The sequence below is a fragment of the Sorex araneus genome, chromosome 2 (genome assembly GCF_027595985.1).
Source record: "Sorex araneus isolate mSorAra2 chromosome 2, mSorAra2.pri, whole genome shotgun sequence".
NCBI lineage: Eukaryota > Metazoa > Chordata > Mammalia > Eulipotyphla > Soricidae > Sorex > Sorex araneus.
In genome coordinates this window covers 38385098-38411861 of record NC_073303.1, presented here as the reverse complement: position 1 = coordinate 38411861, position 26764 = coordinate 38385098, and the positions used below count along the sequence as shown (strand labels likewise).

Below are 26764 nucleotides of genomic sequence, written 5' to 3'. Positions count from 1 at the left end.
TGGACACCCATTTATGCCTTTCCAGCGTCTCCCAACCCGGGGGGAGTTCAGCTGGGGGCCGTGAGAGACAGCAGGGGGAGCACTCCTGCTCGCTTACTCCAACCAGGGAGCACTTAGGCAGGAAACGCAGCCGGGAAGCTTGGCTGAACTGGGGTGATGGGCACGGGGTACCGGCTGCCCCCTCCCCACCGGCTGTGGCGGCAGGAACAACGCTGCTCCTGGCCCTGAGCTTTACCACGGCAAGTTTATTAGAAGGGCACTTACAGGGGGACAGGGGGGTACCGATCTCCACCTACAGGGGTACAATGCGTACAGGTGCTCTTAAGATACAAAAGTTAAAAAAAATCTAAAACGCTATAAATACATACATGCTTTGTACAAAGGTGTCTGAGCTCCAGGTTGTGGAGAAGGAAGCCCCGCCCCCTTCCCCCCCACCACCAGACATGCACCCCGGCAGTGGGGGGGACAGGACCCCAGAATGTCCTCGGCCCACAGAGCACTGCATCCCCCTGTTCCTGGCGCCTGTGCCCTGGCGAGGAGAGACTTCCAACTTGATCCGAAAGAATTAAATAGTTGACAGTTCCCCAGGGGTAAGTAAGAGCCATCATCACAGAAACACGGGGACACCGGACGCGAAAACATGAGGCGTCAGCATGAAAAGGGCGGATCGATGGCCGAGTTGCCGAGAGTCCCAGTCGGGTTCCAGCGACGGGCAGGGTTGTAGGAAACACGGCCGAAATGCCACGTATGCCCCCGACTTCCTCCCTGCCTCTCGCTGGCATCAGCCTGCTGTGCCCTGCTCCAGGACACTAGCGCCCCATGAAGGGAAATGCACAACCTGGGGCCAGTGGGCACGTGGGGACAGGCTGGCCTCCTGCCACATGTCCCCTCCCTCTCGGGACACAGGGCGCCCGGGAGAGAAGCCCATCGCCACAGACATGCATGCCAGGCACACCTGCCTCACACATCCTTCTCCTCCTGCAGTGTGACGTCCACCCTGGGAAACAGCCAGGCTGGGCGGCCCCGGCGAGGCGCAAGGGAACGAGGGCCCGGCACGAGGATGTGCCTGCAGCAGAGTCCGACGCTTTTACGGAGTCTCTCAAGATAACCGAGTCCAAGGAGCCCTGCCCGCAGTGCCACGTCCAGGGGAGGCCAGCAGGGCACAGCTGACAGGGAGGACGAGGACCACTCCCCCTCGCTGGCCCTCTCGGGTCTGGGCTGGCACGACTCCAGGGCGAAGGTGACACGGTGGCACGGGGTGGCCTGGACAGCCGCTGCCCCTTAGTGCCACCCTCGTGATGCTTCTCATCTGGCCATTCCCACCTCAGGTGCCGGCCCCAAAGGGCTCAGGGGTGGCGTCTGCCCCCGCCCTGGCTCAGCCGAATTCATTCCCAGCGGTGCCAAAGGTGCCAAAAGGGGCTCTCCTGTGCCCTCCCAGACAGAAGGGCCGACCTGTCTGGGGAGAAACGCCAACAAGTGCCTTAGCAGTGGCCTTCGGTTCTGGACTGGAGGGTTCCGAGTTCTTGCACAGAGGCAGCTTCGGGGGCCCCACGTGACCCACCTTCAGGCCTGGCTGGAGGTCAGCAGCCAGGACCACAGTGTCCATCCGGGGTCAGCAGCCTGTGAGAGGACCAAGCCCAGGTCTGGCACTGTGGGCGGTGGCGGGGCCCGGCACGGGAGGCTCTGGGCAGCCCCTCGTGTCCAGGCGGCATCGGGAACAGCGTCGCACTGGAGGTTCAGACAGGCCCAGAGGCCCCTGTTCCGTCCCCCAGAAAGAAGGCAGGACTGCCAGGGGAATGGCCTGCAGCCTCCCGGCAGAGGCCAGCCAGAACACGGGGAGTCGTTTCATACAGAAACAGCAGCAAAGATAAGGTACCAGTTGCAAGTGGCGATTCTGTCTGTGGGACCCTGCCACGGGCCAGCACACAGGCCCCCGGCCCCCTTGGTTTCCAGTTGAAATGATGGATGACGGTCTTGTCACTCCCTGCCACCGAGGAGTCTCCACTGCGAGCCAGATCTGCTCAGACCCCCAGGGTAAAAGATGACAGAGCTCTCTGCGCCAAGGCTGCAGTTTTCAAAGATGGGAAAATGAATTTACAACAGCTCCTCTTCACTCGCGAATGGTGGCCTGAGCCTTTTCCCTTCTGGTGAATTCCAGCGTTCCCAAGCAGCTGGGAAGTGCCTTCTCGACCACACCGGGAAAGGAAAGCTTTGCATCGGGTACACGGTGCCAGGTCCCCTCGGCTTTCCCATCACTGTGCCAGCTGGGGGTTTTGTTTTGTTGTTGTTTTTTTTAAATAGAAAACAAACGTTTAAAAGAGCATATGACGAAGTCCATTTAATGCGACTGCCCAGATAAACCAGTATAGCTCAGGAGCACGGAGCGAGCATGGACGGGTGAGGGCGACGCCAGGGCACCATCGCCAGCACCCTGGTGGGCCCGGCAGCTCCCACCTGTGGTGGCTGGTGCCCACGGTATCTGCACGGGCCACGCGTGTGCGCTGAGCCTGGCAGGCCCTCCTAATGCTCCTGAGCGAGCGAGGAGACAGTGGAGCAAATTCTGAACAAAGGACAGATTTCACCACCTCTCCACACGCACACCCACAGGCTGTGGGAATGCGCTCAGCTGAAGGGGGGTGTCAGGCACCGGGGCCCACAGGAACGCCCTGTCCGAGCAACGTCCACTCTCCAGTCCTGGGCCCAGGCTCCTTCCTGTTGGGCTGGGACATCCCAGATGGTTGCGGCCAGTGACAGGGGGCCGGGTGGTGAGAGGCTACCTGTCCACTCCAGCGGCCACCAGGACAAGAAACCGTCGCTGGGCCTGCAGACGAGGGCCACGTGGCAGCTGTGTGCGAGGACAACGCCACTGGTAAGATACTGCTCGGGCTGGCTTTTGTGTCTTGGAAACCTTTTGGAAACCAGGTTGGTGCTGCTCTGGTTAAGGGGAGGCAGTTTCTTCCATGACAGCGTTGAGTTCGGTCCTTGGCCTCTCCCGGGGCCCCTTGCCCAGGCTGGCCCTCCCCTCACCCCTGCACCCCTAGGATACGCTGGAGCAGCGGATGCTGGGCGAGCCCATCTGGGTGAGGACCTTGTCCAGCCACTGCAGAGGCCCATTCAGGTGCAGCTCGATCCAGCAGGGGGTGCTGGTCACGGTCTGTCTCCTGCAGGACATGGGGGCGGGGGGTGAAAAATCCATGGTCAGAACAAGCCATTCTGGGGGCTGGAGCAATTGCACAGCGGGTAAGACGTTTGCCTTGCATGTGGCTGACCTGGGTTCGATTCCCAGGATCCCATATGGTCCCCGAGCACCACCAGGAGTAATTCCTGAGTGCTGAGTGCAGAGCCAGGAGGAACCCCTGAGCATCGCCGGGAGTTACCCAAAAGCAAAAGAAAATAATAATAAAAGAAAAAGAACAGCCGTCCTGGCTCTGGCCACTGTGTTCTTCCCAGCGCCAGGTCCACCGCGCTCGGCCCCACTGCAGACAAGATGCTCGGGTTCTCTCCGACGGGCTGAGGCAGTGTGGGCAAAGCCACTCCCCTGGACAGACGTGGAGTCGGTGGCTCTCAAGGAGTTAAACGCGTAAAGCAAACTCCAGGGCTCCCCAGATGCCCCCTAGCTTCTGAGACTCCACCCCCTGCCAAGAACCTACAGCCACAACAGCGGAGAGCTGCCCGGTGTCCGGTGCAGACACCAGGCCCCAGAGGCCCAGCGTGACGCGTGTCTGTCTGCGGGGGTGTTTGGTACAAAGCGCCGACAGCTCCTGGCGTGCTGGTATCGTTCCCATCTACGGCCTGATTATTTTGGAAAATCTTACGATCCGAGCGGGCCGCGGAACCACCGCTGGGAAGAAACGGGGAGCACCAGTGTTTCTTCCCTACTCGTACCCGAAGCTGGGGGCACGAAGGCCTGCCAGAGGGGGGCCATCAGGGGCCTCGTGTCAGCCACCTCGAGGGACAGGCTGAAACCTTAGTCGCCTTGGCCCGGAAGCAGGAGGTAGTCTGGGGAGGGGTCAGGCGGCATGTGTGGCAGGGCTGGAGCGGGCATGGTACCAGGGGGACGGCTTCCACCCCTTCCCGGCACTGGGGCCAACGCTCCGCCCTCAGGGGCTCCCAAACGTGGCCTCAGGGCTGTGGTCTGAAGGGCGGAATGCACAGGGCTTTTTCTTTCCTCCAGATCGGTTCAGCAGGGCTGAGCCGCCTTCTCATCTCAGATTTCAAAGACCCCCTGAAGCCCAGGGTCTCCCAGCATGGGGGGGTGGGGGGGGAGGGCCCACTAGCAGCAGCTGGGGGTCACTTTGTAACTGGTGGGTTTCCTGGCACCCTGGACCACCGGGTGGTCACGGAACAGCAGCTACACCGCGGTAACAGGGAGAGCGGGGTTTGGCCATGCGAAAGCCTCTCCAGAGGCGGAATCTGACTTTCGGTACGTCACGCTCATCTGGATTTCATTCCAAACAGCGGCCAGGAGCCAGCGCCGAGATGGGTCTGGCCTGGGTGCAGGAAGGACTCTGCAAAGCGAAACAGACTCCAGACAGCTGGGACGCAGGCTGGCGGTGGAGGGGGAACGCGGGCTGCGGGACAGGGGCCCAGTGCACCTCCCAGGGTGCTCCCATCTGCCCCCTGCTGCCCCCCGAGCCTAACCTGTACTCGGCGCCCCAGCCTTTGACGAAGCTCATGCGGATGGTGCACATTCGAGTCAGCTGGTACACGGCCTCGAAGCCCTGGTTGACGGACTGTGCCAGGAGCGCGGCGAACTCCTGGTTGTTGAAGATCTTCAGGTTGCAGCCTGCCGCAAGAACACGTGTGCTCAGGGCCCGACGCCCCGGCGGGGTCCCACCCACCCAGGGTGGTCCCGGGAGCACCCCAAGCTGAGCTTGAGAGTGCACAGAGATCCAGCCCTGGGCTGGATAGACAGCACCACAGGGAGGGCGTGTGCCTTGCACGCGGCTGACCCAGGCTCGATTCCCAGCATCCCGTAGGGTCCCCCGAGCACCGCCTGGAGTAATTCCTGAGTGCAGAGCCAGGAGGGACCCCTGCACATCGCCGGGTGTGACCCAAAAAGCAAAAAAACAAAACAAACAAAAAACCAAAGACCCAGCCCTTGGGAGACGCAGCTGACGCAGGAGAGAGGGCAGGCCTGGGCTCGAGTGCGGGCACAGGGAGATGCTTTGTGGTAGCAGGTCCAGCCCTGGGCAGCGGCGCCGGCCAGACCCCAGGAAAGGGGGCCAAGGCCGCAGCTCTGTGTCCACAGAGAGGCGCACCTGGCTACCACACACCCACCAGCACCCTGTGCTTCCCAGCACCCTCCCGGGCCTCCCTGCTTCACACCCACGTGTCCCTGCCTTGCACGCTCCAACATGGAGCCCACCCCGCAGAACCTGGGACAGCTCTCCAGGCCCCTGTCCAAGGCTGGCCACCTGCGAGCTCTGCCTCTGCCTTTGGGGACCCGGGTGCAGGCTGACCTCACAGACCCGAGGGCGGGGCGAGGGGCCGGGGCGAGGGGGCGGTACCTGGCGGGATCTTGCAGACGGTGGCCGGGTGCCAGCCGTAGCGCTGGTTGCAGTTGGGAGACTGGACGAAGATGGCGCTGTCGCTGAGGCACTCAGCAAACACCTCCCCGCCGATATAGTACAGCCGCACGCCTCGCCCTGCGGAGAGGCGGGTCAGGTGGGACCAGGTGGCCAGAGTCCCCACACAGCAGCCTTATGCCGGCCTGCGGGCAGTGCTGCGTGCACGCCCCAGGCCACTGGTTCTACCCTGGCTCCAGCGGGGGCCGGGAACCTGAGGTTGTCACTTCTCTGTGCAATGGTTTCTAGCCCACCGGGGCCAGTGGCTATGACAGGTACTGGTGCTGCTGTCACGGGGCCTCCTCCTCCCCAGAGGCCTCCGGGGCTTCCCCTGCAGGGCCAGGCACCTGGACAGGCCACACACCAGGGGATGGCAGCCAGGGACTGACCAGGCCACCAGCCTAATCAATCCCCCCACCCACTGCTCCGCTGACACGCTACCCTGCCTCATGGGGTGGAGGGCTGGAGCGGGGAAACTAAGGCAGAGACAAGTGAACGGGGACTCAGACTGGACGAAAAGAACAGTGCTGCACACCACTGGGGGTGATTAAGAGATGCCACTCTTAAATTAATGAAAGTATCAAGAGAACAAACACCTGTGTATGCCCCACCCCCAAGAATTAAGTAAAACAAAAAAAAATGAAAAGGGGGAGGAGCGACTGCTTTGCGGCAAGGCTCTGCTTTGCACAGAACCTGGCAACACCCTCACCGCAGCCCCCAGCAACAGAAAGCTGGTAAGGACGCTGCGGGGGTGCGGCTGCTGGTCACCCGCGGCGTCCTTGCAGGTGCGACCCCACCCCCCACGGGAGGCCTGTGCAGGCGCCTCACACGGGGCTGTCCCCGCGGGAACAATGACCCTATCCGGGCTCCACACTGGGCGTCCTTCCACGGGGCCTCGTCCCAGCAGTGACACCCCACGATCTTCCCCCCTTGACACCCCACGATCTTCCCCCCTTTCTCTCCCTGCGCCCTGAGTGCCCCTGCCACAACCAACACATGCAGAGGGCTCCTGGACACCTGCTCTGCCCTCAGCTACTCTTCTGTCCTGCTGGGTTTCCTTTCCTCAGCGGCTCTCTCCATTTCAGAGATGAGCCCGACCAAACCTCAACCGTCCCCACATGGTAGAAGGGACCTAGGGGAGAGGGAACTCTGCCTGGGCTGCAGGACGGCCTTGGCCAGTGGGAAGTGTGCTGTGGGCGTGGCCAGGGAGGCTAGGGGCGTGGCCAAGGGAGGCGAGAGCCGGCCTGGGTGGAGAGGGGCGTGGCCAGGGAGACGATGGGCGTGGCCTGGGTGAGGGAGGGGGTCTGGGCGGCGAGGGGCGGGGCCTGGCGAGGGCGGGCAGGACCTGTGCGGTGGGGCGGGGCTAAGACGCGGGGCGGGGCCTGGCCTGGGTGAGGAAGGGGGTCTGGGAGGCGAGGGGCGGGGCCTGGCGAGGGCGGGACCTGGGCGGTGGGGCGGGGCTAAGATGCGGGGCTAAGATGCGGGGCGGGGCCTGGGCAGGGAGTGCGGGCGGGGAGAAAGGGGTTCTGGGCGGCGAGGGGGCGTGGCCAGGGCGGTGAGGGGCGGGGCCTGGGCCCTTACCGATGTGCCTCCTGGTGAGCTCCACCGCAGCGTTCCTGTTGACATTGGACAGCAGCCCCAGGCAGAAGCGCTCCGAGTTGGAGGGATCTGTGAAGCCGTCCACGGTCATGGAGGGCTGCGAGGCGTGGAAGGTCTCTCCGACGCGCTGGTTCAGCTCGTAGTAGGAGATGGAGCACCAGAAGGCTGGCTCGCAGTAGGTGACCGGCTGGAGGTCTGCGGGGACAGGCTGGGCTTCAGTGGGGCCCCACCTAGCAGGGCTGAGGGAGTGCTGCGGGGCCCCTGGCTCACTCGGGACGAGCTCCCTACGCCCGGCCTCGGCCAAGGCACCCAAAGTGACCCAAGCTCATCTCTGGCACCCAGCGCGTCAGAGGAGCATGAGGCCCCCTGGTCAGCGATGGCCATGGCCAAGGCCCGGTGTCTCGCTGTCAGCCTGCAGGATCCATGAAGAGCACCTCAAAGGCCAACTGCATCTGGGGACCCTGAAACAGAGGTTTCCCACAGCCCCTTCCATGCACAGTGACGCCCCCCACCCCCTCTCCTGCCTCCGCACTCGGGCAGCAGCTTCTCTGAGCCCCGCCCCGTCCTGCTCCCTGTGCCCCCTCCAGCCCCTTATCTGCTGGAGACTCGGGGCGCGGCCAGCCCATTCTCACCCTGGGGGGTTGGTCTCCCACAGTGCTCAGACAGCTCTGAAGCCTTGGGGTCACTGCGGGTGCATCTCTGTGGGAGCTGGGGCAGTGAAAGGTGGACTTCCACACCAATGCACACGAGTGGTACCCCCCCCCAACAGCCGGGCTCCTGGGCCCCACAAGCAAGAACACCCAGTGTGTGCCCTGGAAAGGGGGACCCTATCCTGGGAGAGTCGGGGTCCCTGTCTACAGGCAAGGCAACAGGATCTCCCCCGAAGGGGTCATCCTTAGGCCCTTCCCAGGCTGCAGCCCAGGGCCACCCTGCCCATCCTGGGCCCCTACCCAGTGACCACTGGAGAGTGCTGGACCAGGAACCACTCCTTCCCCATGGCCTTAAAGACTAACCTCTAGCCTACCTGTCCACAGGGGAGGCTGGGCAGCCCCTGCCCTGTCGGACACCCCAATGTCAGAAGTACCCCAGACATGCCCCCCAAAGGGTCAGACTCTGGCTCACAACCCCATGGAGTAGTTGTGTGACTGAATGGTGGGAGGTCCTGCAAAACCTGACGATGGCAGAAGATTTCTGAATGTTGCCATCATGGAAAATTAAATCCGTATCACCCGCACAGGACAGGCTGAGGGGGTCCTTGCATGCGGTCAAACTAGGTTCAATCCCTGCACCGTGGGGTGTCCAGAGCAGCGGTGGGGGTGACCTTCAAGATGCTTGAGCACCTGACGGGACCACAGGGACCCCTGAGCACTGCTTGTTTTCCCCAAGTACTGTAGCACTGTCATCCCATTGCTCATCATTCTGCTTGAGCGGGCACTAGTAACGGCTCTATTGTGAAACTTGTTGTTACTGTTTTTGACATATCGAATATGCCACGGGTAGCTTGCCAGACTCTCCAAGAGGGACAGAGGAATCAAACCCGGGTCAGCCGCGTGCAAGGCAAACGCCTTACCCGCTGTGCTATTGCTTCAGCCCGGTTCCCCCCAAATCAACCATAAACAGGCTCAGAGCTGCCACTGGTCGTGCCGCCCCTGCTGTGTTTGTGTATCTGGCAAGAGCTGGATACCCTGGGCTGGAACCCTGGGCTGGTTCTCAGCTCAGAACCCGTACCCAGATGCCAGATGGGCGGGGCAGGGAGCAGGCCTGGAGACCCATGGTGACCGCTGCTCTGGATGCCAGGCTCTGAGGGGTCCCTCCCACTGGGCAGTAGAGAATCCTGACCCCACTGTGGAACTATGGGGGATGCCAGGGGGCCCTGCCCCAGGGACGTGCGTCGTTCGCAACCTTCACAACCTTTGGGGGTTTACAAACCCCAGAGTTCCCCCACACCCCCGAGTCTGCAGGGGAGGGGAGGGAGGGCAGGGAGCTCTGCAGCCGCCGAGGGGTGTCGGGACCGAGTGGGGTCTGCCCTGCTCCCTAAGCCTGGGTCGAGCTGTGTCAGCCACGTCCGGCTCTGGCTCTGCGATGCATTTCTGCATTCCAATGAGATAAGCTACACTCTAAACAACGCAGCCACTGAAATGCCAGCTGCGCTGTTTTGGGAGGGTAAAAAAGGGAAAAGAAGAATCTAAGAACCGGGAGTGCAGGCCAGGCCTCCAAAGGGGAGCCTCCACGCTGTTGAGCGACGCTGGGGCCCCTCTCTCACTGGCCTTCCCCAGGCTGGACAGAGGCTGCCGTGGACAAAGGACAGACAGAGCAAGGTCTGCATCCAGGACCCATGACCTGCTCGCCGTGCCCGGCTGGCCCGCCAGGGGCCCACGTCTGCTCTGGGGCGGCCTTGGCTTCCCGGCCCAGGGCAGAGCAGAACCACGTCCTTGCCCCTCGGTCCTGAAGCCTCCCTGGCACTCCCGGCTCAGCCTGGGGAGGAGAGCGAGCCAGGCTCCCCGGAGCACTGACAGAGCCAGTCCACCTCTCCAGAGGAGGCGGGCACGTCGCCCGGGGCCGACACCGTGCCAGCATCACGCTCCCAGCCTGGGTGGGCCCCAGAGGTCTTGCTGGTTCAGATGTGGGTATCCCGGCGGTGGGGCCCGCCAGGCAGCTCTGAGACCGAAGCCAAACAGCCCTGCAGCTTGCAGTTGCTCCCCACACCGCCCCCCCTGTTCCCTGCCCTGGAAAGGGCTGGGCACAGGAGCTGACACATAATGAAGATGCGTGTTTGGGGGAGCCGGGAAGTCGGTCTGGTGTAGAAGGTCTGGTCAAGCTCAGGTGCAGCACCACCCCGGGCCGTGCATTTGGTAGTCCAGTGGGGCCCAGCACGTCCTGTTTTGCCCTCCCTCCCCAGTCAAGCATTCTGACACCAGGGGCTGAGGTCAAGACAGCGTCGCCGCCTGCGGCGGCACACAATTTTCTTTAGTCTTTGGGCTATACCCAGCGGTGCTCAGGGCTTACTCCTGGCTCTGCACTCAGAGCACTTTCCTGGCAGGGCTCAGGGGCCATATGGGAGGCCGGAGATCAAACCAGGGTCAGCCACATGGTAAGGCACCTTCCTTCCCCACTGTTCTCTGGCTTGGGTGCCTCCTTGATTCACTTTGTGTAGGGCCTCATTTATTGTCATTGTTTTGGGGTCACACCGGCGATGCTCAGGGGTTACTCCTGGCTCTGCCCTCGGGAATCACTCCTGGCGGTGCCCGGGGGAACCAGGGGATGGGTTGCCTGCTGGGGACTGAACCCAGACTGGCCACAGACAAGGCAACTGCCCTCTTCACATTAGCATCCCTCTGGCCCCAGGACTTCATTTCCGATACACCTCAGGATGGACCCAAGAAGTACAAGGGAAAGCGAGGATGTGGGGAGACGGGGGGTTACAGAGGAGGGTGGGAGTAGGGGGGTCCAGAGGAGGGTGGGAGTAGGGGTCCAGAGGAGGGTGGGAGTAGGGGTCCAGAGGAGGGTGGGAGTAGGGGTCCAGAGGAGGGTGAGGCCACTGCGCTGGGAGTGGCAGTGCCTCTCAGAGCTCCTGGGCAGTCCAGGCAGAAAGGGGCAGGAAGGGCCAGGGCATGTGGCGCGACTGGCTGGGGAACAGACAAACCCTGCCAGCTCTCCCGGGAGATCACATCTGTCCTGGCACTGAGACTTCGAAGAAATCAGATAAACGCATCTGGGGTCAACTCCCCCCACCTGCACGGAGGCAGACAGCCGCCCTGCTTTGAAGCTCACACAAGCAAAAGCGCTTTCAAAAGTCGCTTCCTGGAAAGGGCCAGCACAGGCCTTCGCAGGCTGCTGCAGGGGCACCGCCCCAGCCCCCGATGTGCACCCCGAGGCTGCAGGCCTTCCCCCCACAGACAGCCCTCTCTCAGCGAGCAGGGGCTGCAGCGGGGGTCTCTCCGGCACTGTGCTGCGGGCCAGGCGTCTTGAGTGGCTCCGGGCCTTGACTGCGGACTGGCCCCCTGCCAGCCTGCTGCCCAGGCTGGCTTCAGCGTGGAGCCCAATTCCAAGCTGGCATGGCCCTTCTGTTTTGTTGAAGGCAAAGAAAACAGAATAAAACCCAGAAGGCCCCACTTGGATTCAGGGGTGGCTGTTACAAACACGACGCCAGGGCTCCAAGTCTGGTCAAGGTAGGGGGTGGGGGGTGCATGTGAGTGAGTTAACTTTCTCCTCTCCGTGCACGCAGCAGGCAGGAGCCAGTGGGCCTGCGGGGCTGAAGATCTCAGTGGAAACCGGGTGCGGGGCGGGAGTGGGGGGGAAACGAAGCAGCACATCTGCGTCCCGGGTGGAAGGCAGACAGAGCTCACAGTATGCCCCCCAAGCCCTCAGATGCCCCCATACCCCCAAGATCAGGCACTGAGGCCCCAACTGGCCACCCCGCACATCTGCATAGGCTCCCAAGGTCCAGTACTTGTGGCCTGGGAAGGGCCCACCAGGTTGGGTATGTCTGAGACGCCCACCTGAGCCCCTATTGCCGGAGGGCCTCTGAGAGGCCTCGGTTCCCTGGGCCCAGGCCAGCTGTGTCCATCCCCACATCTGGACACAGGCCACAGCCTCACTCGCAGGCCACGGACCGTCCTGCACCCAAGGAGGGTGGTGCCGAGTGCCAGAGCCAGGCTGGGGAGACCCCGGCTCACCCCTGGCCAGGCCTCTGACAACGGGCATAAAGACCCCCCTGGCCAGGGGCGGCCTGGGGGAGGCACTTCCTAGCAGCCCGGCCCTGCTCCACCCAGGGCACTCCCTGCGACCTGGCCGCCCTCACCCGCATGCACCGGCTCGCCTGCCAGCAGGCAGCGACTCATGCCCGGCCCCTTCGCCTCCGCTCTCCAGCCCCTCCCGCCCGCCCCTCCGTTTGCCCCAGTTCTGACTTGGCCTCGGAAATTCCAGGTCACTGGCCGGATGTGTGGGCACAGGAAACTCACCTGCTCTTTTCTTATTTGCTTTTTTGGGGCCACACCCGACTGTGCAGCGTCGGGGGTTACTCGGGCTCTGCACTCAGGGGTCACTCCTGGCGGTGCTCAGGGACCATACAGGGACTCGGGGTCGAACCCGGGTTGGCTCCGTGCTAGACACACGCCCTCCCCGCCATGCCCTAGCCCCAGCCCCCTGTTCTTGCCGTTTAGGTCACGTGGTTACCCAGCACCGTTAATGTGTATGATTTTTCACATAGTTTTAAGAAGCCAATTGGGTTGGTGTTAGTGAAACACGCAAACAAAAAGCTAGGGTGCAACGACGGGGTGGTGAAATAGGCAGCCAGATGGGCCACGGGTCACGCGTGTGAGTCAGGCTGTTCCCTCGCTCCCGGTGTAGGAGATTAACCATGATAAACCGGTGAAAACTGAGCGCGCCACAGCCTGCCGGCGCTGTCAGAAGGCTGGAGCGAGGCTCACCAGAGACTGAGCGCTCAGCAGCACTCACCAAGGCCGTGGCTGGGCGCCAGGAATCGGGAGAGCTTAGGGGAGGGAGGATGGCGGCGTGTGGGGGGAGAGGAGTATAGAGAGAGGGGGCGGCTGCCAAGGGCATCTCACACGAGCCCCACTGACTTGGCACCCACCCTTCCTGGCCACCCTTCCCCAGGCCCTTGCTTTGGGAGGCCACCCCCACTTCAGCACTCAGGAATCACTCCTGGGGGTGCCCAGTGTGTACGTGGTGCTGGGGAATCAAGCCCAGGCCGACCCGTGCAAGGCGAGCGCCCTGCCCGCTCACCACTCGAGCTTCAGGTTTAAAAGCTCACACCCGGCGATGCTCAGGGCTTCCCCCTGGCTCTGCACTCAGGAATCACTCCTGGCGGTGCTCAGGGGACCACATGGGATGCTGGGGATTGAACACCGGTCAGCTGCTTGCAAGGCAAACGCCCTCCCCGCTGTCCTGTCGCCCGGCCCCAAGAGCTCCTGAGTCTCAGATCAAGCGGAACTGAGTCCATGGGCGCTGCACCAGGGGCCACATTTAAGCACCCCCTGTCGTCCTGGCGACGATCTAAAGGGAGATTCTCAACTAATGACCCTCCAGGACAGCCCTTGGTGGGGCACAGATCCAACCAAAAGCCCTGCCACATGCCCTGGGGCACTGGGCGTCAGAGGCCATGCTGCCCAGCCACGGAGGGGGACGGAGGGTCCAGAGTCCCCACCAAGTCTCTGAAGCCGAAAGCCCAGACTCCAGCTCAGAGTCAGCTGTTCGCTGCCCAAGTGTGAGCAGAGCTGCTGGCTCGTCATGACTTAATCAGTTCTTTCACTGCAGGAATTTGACCTCCCCTCTGCCTGGCCAACACACACAGAGAAATTATTTTACAAAGATGCTGAAGGAAAATAAACTTGCCCCCAAAGAGGCCTTCACACTGCCCACTTGTGACCTGTACTGAAAGGGTCCCAAGCATCACCCAGGGCTTCGGGGTCGACTCTACATCCAGTGCTCCCGGAAAGGGCTGCGACCTTAAGAGGGGGGGGGAAGAGAATACTGGCCTGTCTGTGCTGGGGCACTGGACAGAGGGGAGTGAGTTCCTCCAAGCCCCAGGAGAAAGAGCGACGGTGAGAGACACCAAAAGCAGCCCGGTTCAGGCCTCCCTAAAGCTGGCAGACCGTGAAACCATGAACCTTGCAAAGGCTGAGGCAGAGGGCAAGGGGGCAGGTGCAGGAGGCTGGGCCCAGCCCTGGCATGCCCAAGGCCCTGAGCTTGATCCCAGCACCCTGCTGACCCCCTGAGTGCTGCCACGTTGACCCCGGTGCCCCCAGTACCAACTGGGTCCATCAGACTCCCCCAAATGGCTGAGCTGATATTTCATTTGTTTTGAGACCTTCGGAGGGCCCCCTGTTGGAGCTGAAGGCCGAGACTGAAGTCAAACAGGAACCTTAGCAAAACAGACCCAGAAAACTGCTCTGCTGAAGGGAGCGGGGCGAGATAAGGCCGGTGATAACGGGGGTGTCCTTGCGTGCTTGCAGAGCAGCCGAGGGGAGGGCACAAAGCGTGCACCCGGTCTTCGCCTCCCCCACGACCACAAACCCCAGCGCCAGGGCTGTGAGGCTCACACTGCTTCCCTGTAGCCGTTCGGGCCGTTCTTGAGTTTTGGTCCCTGAGCCACATTTAGCAGTGCTCAGAGCTGCTCCCAGCTCTCCGCTTGGGGCTGCTCCTGGCTCTGTGCACAGGGCTGCTCTTAGCTCTGTGCTCCCAGCTCTGGGCTCTGAAATCAGGCTCTTGATTCCCACCTGGGGATTTGCACCCAACTCGCATGTCACTGCATGGCTCGGGGGAGACGCAGCTGGAAGAAGGCAGAGTCTCGCCTCACCCAGACCCTCCGGGTTCCCAAGCTCTGTGGGTGACCCCAGGATAACAGCCACCACTGGGCCAGCAGTGGGGGGCAGGGGCCTCACCTTCTGGGGCCCCTGGGCATAAGGGCCACCAGCAGGGGCTGTGACTCAGGAGGGTGGGCGCGCACGCGGGTGAAGAGATAGACTTACCCAGGTTATTGTGCGCCGGGGACATCGGATTCGGAGACAGGTTTGGAGAACCTGCGAGGTGAGACAGAGCTGTGAGACCAGGGGCGGCGCTGGGCTGGAGAGCCAGGGTCCGAGGGCCCTCAGGGGCCAGGCAGCCCCCCGGCAGGAGGGAAAGCCTGCACGGAGGCCCAGGCTCGGGGGACGGTGAGCACGCCCCACCCCAGCCCTGCGTCCTGTGCCCAGAGAGCAGGAGCAGGAGGCCGACCCCAGCTGGTGCATCTGTGCCCAGGAGAACCGCCTGGCCCTCCCCAGCTGAGCCCAGACCTGTGAGGCCAGTGGGGCGGGCAGCCCCCAGACACCGGCCACCAGGAAGCTCTGGCTGGCACCTGGCAGTACCCAGGCTCCTTCCTTAGCTCAGGGCTGCTGGGAAACTCACAAACTGCCATTGTCCATCAAACCCGCAGGTGCCACTGGGCAAAGCCCCAAACCTTCCAGTTTTGCTCATGCAATGACTTTCTGCCCACTCAGCCCCGGAAACACGCCCAGCGCACGGCCACAGCTCCAGAGCACCGGCCGCCGCCTTCCCTGGGGCACGCCCCCACCCCGGCCAGGCACAGACGAGCAGCCCCCGCTGGCTCCACCCCGAGGCCCACTGGCCACAGCCAGCAAGGCCAGTGCTGTCCACGGGTCTGAGCCTCATCCCAGCGCCCTGTCCTACTGAGGGCAGCGCACAGGCCGGGGGGGGGGGCTCCCCCAACAGCAAAAACACATCGAGGGCCGCAGAAGTTATGGCAGAAGCAAAGCTTCCAAGGCAAGACACAGGCCACACGGCCCTGAGGGACCTGGACCCATGACCCACAGCCCTGAGGGACCTGGTCATGAGGCCACACAGCCCCAAGGGACCTGGGCACGTGACCCACAGCCCCAAGGGACCTGGGCACGTGACCTACAGCCCTGATGGACCTGGGCACATGATCCACAGCCCCAAGGGACCTGGACACGTGACTCACAGCCCTGAGGGACCTGGACACATGACCCACAGCCCTGAGGGACCTGGACACATGACCCACAGCCCTGAGGGACCTGGACACGTGACCCACAGCTCTGAGGGACCTGGACACATGACCCACAGCCCTGAGGGACCTGGACACGTGACCCACAGCTCTGAGGGACATGTGACCCACAGCTCTAAGGGACCTAGACACGTGACCCACAGCCCTGAGGGACCTGGACATGTGGCCATGCAGCCCTATAGTCTGGTCAAGTGGCCATGTTGGAGTCGTGCTCTGCGTTTGCCCTCCCTGTAGACTGTGGCCCCCAGAGGACACTTGGGCCAGTGTGCAATCATGTGGCTCCACCTCAGTCCAGGCTGTGGTGAGTGGGGACCTGGCAGTGCTGGGGCCCACTAGGGCTACACCCAGAGGTGCTGGGAGCGGGCATGAGGTACCGGGCACAGAACTCAGAGCTCACACATGCAAGACTCGTGCTCACCACTGAGCCATCTCAGTGGCCCTTTCCTTGGACTACCGGTGTTTCCCCTCAGGGATAAAGGGGGGCATAATACCATCCACAGTGGGGCGTGTGGACCTTAAGTGGCACCACACATATACGAATACCTACCCCAGGCCAGGCCTGCAGCCCAGACAATGAATCACAAGCAGTCTGAGGGGCCTTCACTGGATCTGAAGGCCTGCGTGGGGTTTAGGGAGGACACGGGAAGGGGGGGCGGGGGGGGACTAGACAGTCCTAACTTCTCAGCTGCAGGTTTCCAGTAGTGACAAACAGAACAAGCAGGGCACACCTGGCCCTGGGGCTTGGGGGCCAGTGCCGGTGTCCACTTCCGGGGCCCTTCTGCTGCGCCAAGGGCTCACAGCACGCCGTGGGCACAGCAGAGGCCAGGAGGAGGGCGGGCAGGGAAGGCGTCAACAGAGTCTCGCCTTGGTCTGGTCCACCCCCTGCGGGTCACACCTTGGCCTGCTGCTTGGGGATCACTCCTGGTGGGACTCAGGGGCCCTGGATGGTTGGGCTGGAACCAGGGCTCCAGACTGCAGTGCTCGCTCCAGCTCTGGTCCGTGTGTGTCCTAAGCCACCACCATGCGGTCAGCAAAGAAACGGAGACGGAGGCAGAAATCGGCACCTTGAGAAACACCGCCTGGCCAGCCGGGACCCCGGCCAGTGCTGACTCCGAGAAGGCCCAGCCCTCCAGTGCCCAGAAAGCCACTGGGCAGGGGGTGCAGACCCCAGAACGTCCGCAGACTCGGGCTGGAGGAAGCCACTGTTCCCAGCAGACCGGGCAGCCTTCCGAGCCCTTGTCTGGAAGCTGCACATGGGAACTGGACAGTGGGGGGCAGGGGGCCCTGCGGCCTCGCCTGCGGCAGCTCATGATATACTGGGCACGCCCACCCTTCCCACGGAGCAACGTCCACTTGCTCCACAGCCCCCTCCTCGTCCACTTCCTACCCTGCCATGCCAGCCCCGTGCCACAAGGAACCACAGCCCTGAGACTCGCTCAGGGAAACCTCCAGGGGGCGCCCTGCCCGGGCTGGGTGAGAGGCCCGTGCTGAGGCCATCCCCATCCCCCAGCAGGGCAAATGCTCTGCCCCACCCAGCGGGACTCAGGCTCCTCTGTGGGCTCCCGGGCGGCAGAGACTGTCAGCTGGACACCCCCCGAGTGTGGTGCACCCCCGAGAAGCTGACCTGCGTCCATGCTGTGATTCATCTGGTGGTCACTGGTCTCACCATCTTCACTCAGGTAGCCAGGGGGTGGGGTTTCTGGAATCCAAAGGAGGCTGCGTCACTCAGTGGCCACCAGGGGCCTGGGTCACCTTTTGCAAACCTGACCCAGCCAGGAGCGGAGCCGGAGGTGGCGCTGCGTCAGGACGCCAGCCCCCAGGTCCCCAGACGTCCTGGGCCACTCTGCCCGCTGTCCGCCTGCAGCATCGCTGTCTCCGGTCAGGACATCCGACAGAAATAGCTGCCCGAAAGCCTCGGCCGGGCTCCTCCCAGCCCCTACCCAGGCCAGGCTGAGTTTCTGTCGGAGGAAACCATGGTCTGTCCGGCACTAGCCCTGCCTCACGCTGCCCGCCCCCCCCCCCCCACGGTGCTCACAGTGGCCATGCCATCTCCCACCGCAATGACCATGCCACAGAGCCCGACTCGGCTAGGACTTGCCGAGGAACTGACAAGGACCAGCCAGCACCACCTCTGAAAGGGGCAGTTCTGAGCCCCGGGACCCCGGCCATAGAGGGGGTCCATGCAGTCGGCACAGCCGGGCTCCAGGTAGCAAGGACTCAGGGTTAGGGGGGGTGTACCGGCTTCCAACTGCAGCCTGGACGCCCGCCCTGATGGGAGCCGCTCCCACTCCTGCCCTCGGGGCCCTCGACTGGACCCCATGGTGAGAGAGACCCGGAGCTGCTTCCAACACACGTGACGAGGCAGCAGGGTCAGGCCACGAGAAGCAGCACTGCAGGGGGCCGGGCAGGCGGCTCCCCCGAGGGTGACAGTGGAGTCGGAGGTTCCTCGGGGTGGGGGCCCCGTGTCCCCTACCTGGAATATTGCTCTGGGGCTCGATGCCGGCGGGGAAGTTAGTGTTCTCGGGGATGGAATGGCTGTAGTCGTCCAGCGGCGGGAACTCGGCCGGGATCTCCGTGTGCCGCGGCACCAGCACGGGGGGCAGAACTGCAGGAGATGGAGCAGAGACAGGGTGAGCGCGGGACCCCCCCAGTCTGCAGCGGGCGGGAGGGGGCCCCCCCCGCAGACCCCGGCCCTTGGCCTACCTGGCGTCTCCACCCGCTGGTAGTGGTACGGATTCACGCACACCTCGTCCTTCTTCATGTTGAAGGCGAACTCACACAGCTCCACGGCCCGCAGCTCGTGGTGGCTGTGCAGGTCCGGCCAGCGCCACAGGCGGCAGTAGATAACATGCGGCAGCCCCTTGCGGTGCGACACCTGCAGCCGGCCATCGAGGGACCTGGGAGAGGGCAGAGGGAGGGGACGGTGGGTCGGGGGCCACCCTCCTCCTTCAGTCTTGCTGCTGGGAAGGTTCCCGGGACGGAGGCTTCTGAAGGAAGGCTGAAAGCCCCCGGAGCCACGGCCCCCGTGGCCTCTGGAGGCTGGGGTGCTGTCCAGCGCCCCCGTGTCCCCACCGGAAGGGGTGCACTGGAACAGCTGCTCAGCTGGTCCTGCCCTGGTGCCGGCTGCAGGGCCAGGGCCAACGAAGGAAGGGGGGTCCCTCTCCAGGCGATGTCCGGGGTGCTCAGTGGCTATTCCCAGGTTGGTGCCCAGGGACCACAGGGTGCCAGCGATGGAACCCAGGGCTCCCATATGCAAAACCATGTGCTCTGTCCCTCGGAGCCATCTCCCACCCTCCCAGTTCTCAAATCACTGATGTGTAGTGTCCAGTGACAACGAGACCTTGAGAGAGGCTGATGAGGCAAGAGAGGGTGGTCAGATGTCTCTGGCCACCCTGACCCCACCACACACACACTCACACTCAAACACACACACACTCATACACACACTCACACATACACACACATATACATGTACTCATACACTCTCACTGACATACTCTCACACTCACTCTTACAACTCAACACTCAGTCACATACACTCACACTCAAACACACACACACACTCACACACACACTCACACACACACATACACACACATATACATGTACTCATACACTCTCACACATTCACTCTTACAACACACTCAGCACTCAGTCACATACACTCACACTCTTACAAACACACATGCACTCACACACATACACACACATTCTCATACACATGCACTCACACACATACACACATTCTCATACACATGCACTCACACACATACACACATTCTCATACACATGCACTCACACATACACACACTCATACACTCACACACATACACACGCACTCCCACACTCTCACTGACACAGTCTCACTCTTACAACACACTCAACACTCAGCGTCATACACACTCACACTCTTACACAGTCACACACATTATCATACACTCACTATTATGCACACTTTCACACACACAATCACACTCTTATACACATACATTTTCATACACCCACATGCACTCACACACACATTCTCATACACCCACATGCACTCACACACACTCTCACACATACACACGCACTCACACACACACTGACAGTCACACACTCTTACAACACACTCAACACTCAGTGTCGCACACACTCAATTCTTACACACACACTTTATCACACACACACACACACACACACACACAGTGGCCGAGGAAAGGCCCCTCTTCTTCCCTGTGAGAACACTGTGAGGTAAGGGTGAGACGGGGCTGAAACCCCCACAGGCCCTTCCGGGGGTCCCCACGCAGGCAGTGGGGTGGGCGCCGCCCTGGGCACTTTGGCGCCCTCAGCCCCACAACCACCCAGGCCCTGTGCACGCGTGTCCCCGACACAGGCCCAAGCGTGGGCCCCGCGCCAGCATCAGGCCGCAGAGCTGGCTGGGAAGGGAGCACCTGAAGGGAGGGCACGTGCCTTGCACACAGCCAGCCTTGGTGCGAGCCCCCCACCCCAGCCCCCGAGCCCCCCGGAAGTGAGCCCTGCGCGCAGAGCCAGGGGTCGGCCCTCAGCACAGCCAGGTGTGGCCCAAAAACAGCCACCACCAGAGACGGGACCAGAGAGTACCAGGAGCCAGAGGGCCAGACCCCGGGAGCACCAGAGCCGGGAACTGGGGGCAGGGAAGGGCTGCCAGAGGCCAAGGCCACCTCAGCTGATGCGCAGCGAGAGTGCGTGAGGACGGGGCGGGGCGGCCTCCTCGGCCCAGGGCTGACCTGGCGATCCTGGGGGGCTTCCTGATGGGCTGCTCCCCTGCGGCGTGGGAGGCCCTGATCCTGACCACCCGCAACCATGGAGCTGTGGGAGGATGGAGAAAGCTCTAGAAGCCCAGCGCCGCCCCCAGGAGTGGGTGCAGGGGGAGCAGAGCTGAGGCCAGGCCTGCGTTCCCGTGGGCAGTAGCGGGAGGGAGAGACGGGCGTCAGGCTGCAAGGCCACAGGCGGTGCTTGCGAACGCAGTCCCCATGGCCGGCCGACCGCCCGGGCCAGGGCACCACGTCCCACCTACCCCCCTCCATAGGCAGTGTGGGGGCAGGGCTGGGAGGGGGGCGAGGGAGCGACCAGACTGACCCGCACACACAGGTCAGGCCCCCTCGGTCGGAGCAGCCGCGAGGGCTGACGTGGCGCATCCCCAGGGCTGTAATTCCCAGGCCACAGGGCCTGCACCCCCAGACAGTAATTACCAGACGCAGCCCGAGGAGACGGCCCGGGCGCACCCCCAGAACCGGAGGAGACACGGGAAGGACCCTCAGGGGGCTCTGCCCTCGCACCCGGACACTGGGCCTGGTCAGGGTCGGGGACCTCCCCCCACAGGAAACCCAGGCCACTCCCCGCCCCCACGTTGGACAGGGCACACCTGGATCTAGTCCCAGGTCAACGGCGGTGCGTGTGGACTACGGAGGGGGGCAGTGGGGAGCGGCCGGAGGGCAGGGAGATTAGTCAGGAACATAGGAACACAGGTCAGAACATGCCACACTTGCACCTCAACCATGAAGCAAAGAGCACCGCTACCATTGCACTGTGGGCAGTGCTCCAGGGGAAGTGCGCCATGGAAAGTGCTCTGTGGGAAGTGCTCCTTGAGCACTGCTCTCAGGGCACTGCTCCGGGCTGGTCTCTCAGGAGGGGCGGCCTGGGAGAAGGACCAGCCTCCAGAGAGTGGGTGAGCAGACGCCAGCAGGGTCTCATGCCCCCGAGACTATAGGTGAGGCTGGGGTACCCTCGTGGGTAGGGACGATCACACCCTGACCACCCCCACAGAACGGGCCCCTCACCGCACAGGCCGTCTGAGTGGATGAGGGGGAGGGCTTGCAGGGGGCAGCCACAGGGTCGGAAACACAAACACGTGTGACCCGGCCCCAGGCGTGAGGGCAGTTGTGAGGGGCTGCCCCTGGGGGCGGGGCACAAAGGCATTTAAAGAGCACAAGAGACAGGGGAGGAGGGGGAAGTGGAAGAGGAGGAAGAGGAGGACGAGGGGGAGGAGGAGGAAGGAGGGGAGAGGCGGGATGGGGCAAGGATGATCTGCTCAAACACAGCGGGCAGCGTCTCGCGCTGCTGAGGTGCAGGGCAGGGGAGAGGAGAGCCCGCGTCCACAGAGGAACCCGCTGGCACTGACCTGGGCGGGGCCGCTGGCCCTCACACTGCTCAGGTCCAGGCCACAAAGTGAGTGTGGCAGGGGAGAGGACAGAGGTGAGGTCTGACCCCAGCCCCTCCTGGGGCTCCGCACACAGGGCCCTGCGTCCCCAGGCAGAGCAGAGGGGCCGGAGCGTGGCCCCAAGCCAAACACGACTAAGTAAGAGGAAAGGAGGCAGCAGGGCGAGCTGAACAGGCCAGCAGGTCGCGGCCAGGCCTGCAGTGTGGGGACAGCGTCTCGGGGCCCTTGTAGCTCAGGCCAGGGACCGCCACGCCAGCACCCTCCGTCTGCTGCAGACTTGAAGGACCCCAGAGGCTGGAGGGACAGTACAGCAGGCAGAGCCCTTGCCTTGAGACCAGAGTCGCAAGGGGTGACCCCTGAGCACGGAGACAGGAATAAGCCCTGAGCACAGCTGGGTGTGGCCCAACTCTTGACCCTCTGCAAAGAAAAACCTGAAATGATCAACTTCTAGAAAAATACGTAAGGAGAGACTCTCCATGACCTTGCAAGAGACGAAGATTGCCGAAGACCGAACCAATTGCACATTCCATTCAAGAAATTAACTGGGGGGGGGGGCGTACTGGAGTGATAGCACATCGGGTAGGGTGTTTGCCTTGCACACGGCCGACCTGGGTTCGATTTCCAGCATCCCATGTGGTCCCCTGAGCACCGGCAGGAGTATATGAGCTAGGAGTAACCCCTGTGCATCACTGGGTGTGACCCAAAAAGCAAAGAAGGAAGGAAGGAAGGAAGGAAGGAAGGAAGGAAGGAAGGAAGGAAGGAAGGAAGGAAGGAAGGAAGGAAGGAAGGAAGGAAGGAAGGAAGGAAGGGAAAAAAAGAAAAAAAGGAAGGAAGAAAAAAAGGAAGGAAAGAAAAAAGAAAGAGAGAGAGAAAGAAAGAAAGAAAGAAAGAAAGAAAGAAAGAAAGAAAGAAAGAAAGAAAGAAAGAAAGAAAGAAAGAAAGAAAGGAAGAAAGAAAGAAAAAGAAAGGAAGGAAGGAAGAAAGGAAGGAAGGAAGGAACTGGGCTAGGGAGGTTCTGTTGCTGAAGGCCCCAGTGTGAAGTTGAACCGCAGACTTCCCGAGCACTACCAGGAATGGTCCCAAAGCCAAAAACACATATGAACATGTTGTCAGACATTACCAAAACGTGAGCTTTTGCTCTTTGAAAGACACTCTTAGAAAAATAAAAAGACAAGGCACGAGTGGGGAGAAAAATATCTGCAAAGCATTTATCAGATGAAAGACCTCTTTGCAGAACATATAGAGAACTCTTGAAAACTCAGTCACCCAAAACACACAACCCAATTTAAAACAAGAGAAAGAAAGAAACAGGCCAAGCCTTTGAACAGCCACAGCGCAACCTAACACAGAGGTGGGAAGTTCACACACCGTCCAACATCCGGCACTAGGAAGCACAAACCCATTTGACAGCGCCCGCGCCCAAACACCCACCATGTGCCAGCCAGGACACACGGCTGGGGAGACAGACAGGGGCCCATCCCAAGGGGGAGCACCTTGAAGTGAGAACCATCAACCCATCACAGAGCTAGGACACCCACTGCTAACTCTTAAGCCAAGAGCACTGAGCACGGGTCCTATGAAAACACATGTGGACACACAAAGCAGCTTCCTGTGAAAATGACTCAGTGCTGATCAGCAGGTGAACGGAGCGACGAATGCTCATGCCCAGGACAGGCTTCTCCTCGGGAGGGAGGGCGGGAGAATTCCTGCGTGCACTCAGGGTTGTCTACACCTCCCTCTGCCACCCATGCAAGTGCCGCGTGTTCAGACAGGTTCATACACGTTCAGACAGGTTCAGACAGGTTCCCAAGGAAAGGGAGGAGGGGGAGAAGGAGGGAGAGGAGGGGGAGTGTGTGGAGAGGGAACAGCGGGACGCACGCGGCCCTGAGGACAGGCTGGTGTAACATCCAACTGCAGCTGTGACTTCAACAACACAAATATCAGAAATTACGAAGTACTTCCTCTACACCTGTACTACTTTTTGCATGTCCAGAACTGCAAGAAAGTTGATCACATTGCTTGATGTCTCCATGTGAAACTCCTTCCTTCCTTCCTTCTCTCCTTCCTTCCCTCCTTCCTTCTCTTCTTCCTTCCTTCCCTCCTTCCCTCTCTCCTTCCTTCTCTCCTTCCTTCCTTCCTTCCTTCCTTCCTTCCTTCCTTCCCTCCTTCCCTCGCTCCTTCCTTCCTTCCTTCCTTCCTTCCTTCCTTCCTTCCTTCCTTCCTTCCTTCTCTCCTTCCTTCTCTCCTTCCTTCCTCCCTCCCTCCCTCCTTCCTTCCCTCCTTCTCTCCTTCCTTCCTGCCTTCCTGCCTTCCTGCCTTCCTTCCTTCTTCCCTCCCTCCCTTCCCCCAGCAGTGCTCAGGCCTTGTTCCTGGTTCTGTGCTCAGGGATCACTCCTGGTGGTGCTTGGGTATCGAACCCGGGTTCTACTCTCGCTCCAGCCCCATCTCTTCTCTCCTGCCAAGAGCAAACCCACCTGTCTAGGGACTAGGGATGGAACCTGGGTCACTTCCCTGCCCAGCAAGTGCCCTACCCACTGGACTCTCTCTCCGTCCAGCTCCCAGGCATGACACGCTGTCTGATCTGTCCACGTTTTCCAGCAGCCGTGAGGCGCAAACCCCCAGAGCCAGCCTGGAGGCAGTGGTGTGTCGCCAGTGTGTGAGCCGCGGTTCCCCCGCCTGGTCGGAGTGGGGGCTGCTGGGCACCGGGCCTGGAGCGGCCGAGGGCACACGAGGGCTCCCCCCGGCCGGCACCGAGCGGGAGTGTCAGCTCTGGATCTGATTTAGCTGGTGCGTCCGGACACACCCTCCGAGGCCGTCCCGGGCGAGGCGCCATGTGAAGAAAGCCAGTAAATAGGCTTTAACGCGGAGCCGGTGTTAGCAGAGACGCCACGGCTGCCGCAGAGGATCCTCGTCACCCCCCTCTGGACACCCCCCTCTTGTCCCGGCCCAGCTGCCGGTCCCCGCCCCGGCGCTAGCAGAGACCACGTCCCACGCCAGGGGCTTCTTCACGACAGCCCCCTCGACTCCCCGGACGGAGGCCTCGATCCTGAAGGATCTTCTCGACCAGCTGAACCATTTCCTGTGGCAGGAAATTAGGGCTCCTCCCATTGGCTCCAGGCAAGACCAGAACAAGTCCCACAATGCCAGCGGGGCCTCGGCCAAGGCTGTGGGCGCCCCAGAGCTCCAACCCGCGGGCAATGGGGCTGCCCGTGGCCCCAGTGGGAGGCAGGGCCGGGACCCTCCCGCAGCCGCCCACTGCACCCCCTACCCCCAGCAAGGGCCTCCCAGAGGCCGCTGGGCCTCGCACGAGTTGCTGTGGGTTTTGATGGGAGGTGCTGGGACACGGCTGGGCGCGGAGTCAGTGCCAGGGACGTGGCGACATGGCTCTGAACACAGCCAGACCCAGGAGCATGACGGAGAGGGAGCGGGGGCTCCCCAGAGGCACCCGACCCACAGACGCAAGAATTCAGACCTAGAGAGCACTGAAGAGGGAGTCCTGTGAGGGCTGCACTGCTGCTCAGCCAGGCAACTCGCTACCAGGCACATGGGCCTCTTGTCAAACAGTTACTGAACAGAGACCATCTCCCAGGCCCAGGCACGCACAGAGAACAGATGTGTTAGCCCCATCCTGCTTCAGGGAGACTGATACTCGCTCTCTCCTCCCTCCCCTCTCTCCTGTCTCTCCTCTTTCCCTCTCCTCTCTCCTTTCTCTCCTCTCCTCTCTCTTCTCACCTCTCTCTTCTCTCTCCTCTCCCCTCTCTGCTTTCCAGCCTCCTGCAGAGAGCAGCCTTCCTTCTGGCCATGCTCGCCGAGCAGTGAGAGGTGATGCCATTCACGGGAGAGCATCCAGGTCACGGGCCGATGGCCTTTTGCTGCTTCTAACACGGGTGCGTGCATCTGCGCGTGCACACGTGTGGGTGCATGCGTATGTGTGCCTGCGTGTGTGTGTGTGTGTGTGTGTGTGTGTGTGTGTGTGTGCGCGTGTGTGCACGAGTCAGGTACTTCCTAGTCCACAGGCTGCGAGCAGAAGGGAGAAGGGGTGAGGGTCTGCGTTTCTGCCTGTCCCTGTGCCTGGGCCCGGGCTGAGGCAGGCGGGGAGGCTGCGAGCAGCCCCACCGGCCCGGGGATGGCAGAACCAGCGGCACGGGGGTTTGGTGGTTTGTCACTTGCACAAGTCCCGGAGAGAGGGGCCAGCACTGGCCTTCCCAACAACGGGCTGCTGGGTGAGGGGGGCTGAACCCTGAGAGAGCTCCCAGCCCCGCAAAGTCCCGGGCGGAGAGAGCAGGGCCGGGCTGGGGACACTCCCTCCCCCGGCGCCAAGCGGGCCACACAGCGAATCCCTCCGCGGAAGACTGACCCCTTCAGAGGATCAACTCCCGGCTGCAGGGGACGTCCAGAGCCCGTGCAGATGCAGATGTTCCCTGAGCGCTGGGCTCCGGCCAACTGCTGCAGAAGCCCATCGATGGCTATAAACACCAGGCCCCGGCGCCCACGCCCCCCACTGGCCCGTACCCCGTAGGTATGTGTACGGTTCATATCTGGTCACACCCAGCAGTGCTCGGGGGCTACTCCTAGCAGGCTCAGGGGGCCCTATGGGAGCTGGGGGTCGAACCCGGGCTGGCCGTGTGCAAGTGCCCTCCCCGCTGTACTACCTCCCCAGAGCTGTGTTCTTATTTTAATGTCAGAAAAAGGCATTTCCTGCTGGGATGCCTTGTGCGCACACACAGACTTCCCTGAGCGACACACACACACACCTGCCAGGGGCTGGGGAGTCGCTTCCTACCCGACACACCCCCATGTCCCCTCTGCCCGCGGCGGTCACCTGCACCCCGAGTCTCTGCCCACTCTTCTCAACCCTTCCTTCCTTCCCTCATT

The 26764-nt window shown here is 62.2% G+C and overlaps 1 protein-coding gene across 1 annotated transcript in view; it reads right to left on the bottom strand.

Moving 5' to 3' along the window:
* Nucleotides 1-225: 225 nt before the first annotated feature.
* SMAD3 (SMAD family member 3) overlaps nt 226-26764 on the bottom strand; it is a 103535-nt gene continuing 76996 nt past the window's right edge. The window contains exons 2-9 of the mRNA XM_055126179.1: nt 18412-18605; nt 18182-18313; nt 17333-17407; nt 14657-14707; nt 7149-7361; nt 5511-5648; nt 4642-4786; nt 226-3161 (exon numbers count right to left, since the gene is read on the bottom strand). Of these exons, the coding sequence (XP_054982154.1) occupies nt 3038-3161; nt 4642-4786; nt 5511-5648; nt 7149-7361; nt 14657-14707; nt 17333-17407; nt 18182-18313; nt 18412-18605 (1072 nt within the window). The 3' untranslated portion in view covers nt 226-3037. The remainder of the gene's footprint in view (nt 3162-4641; nt 4787-5510; nt 5649-7148; nt 7362-14656; nt 14708-17332; nt 17408-18181; nt 18314-18411; nt 18606-26764) is intronic.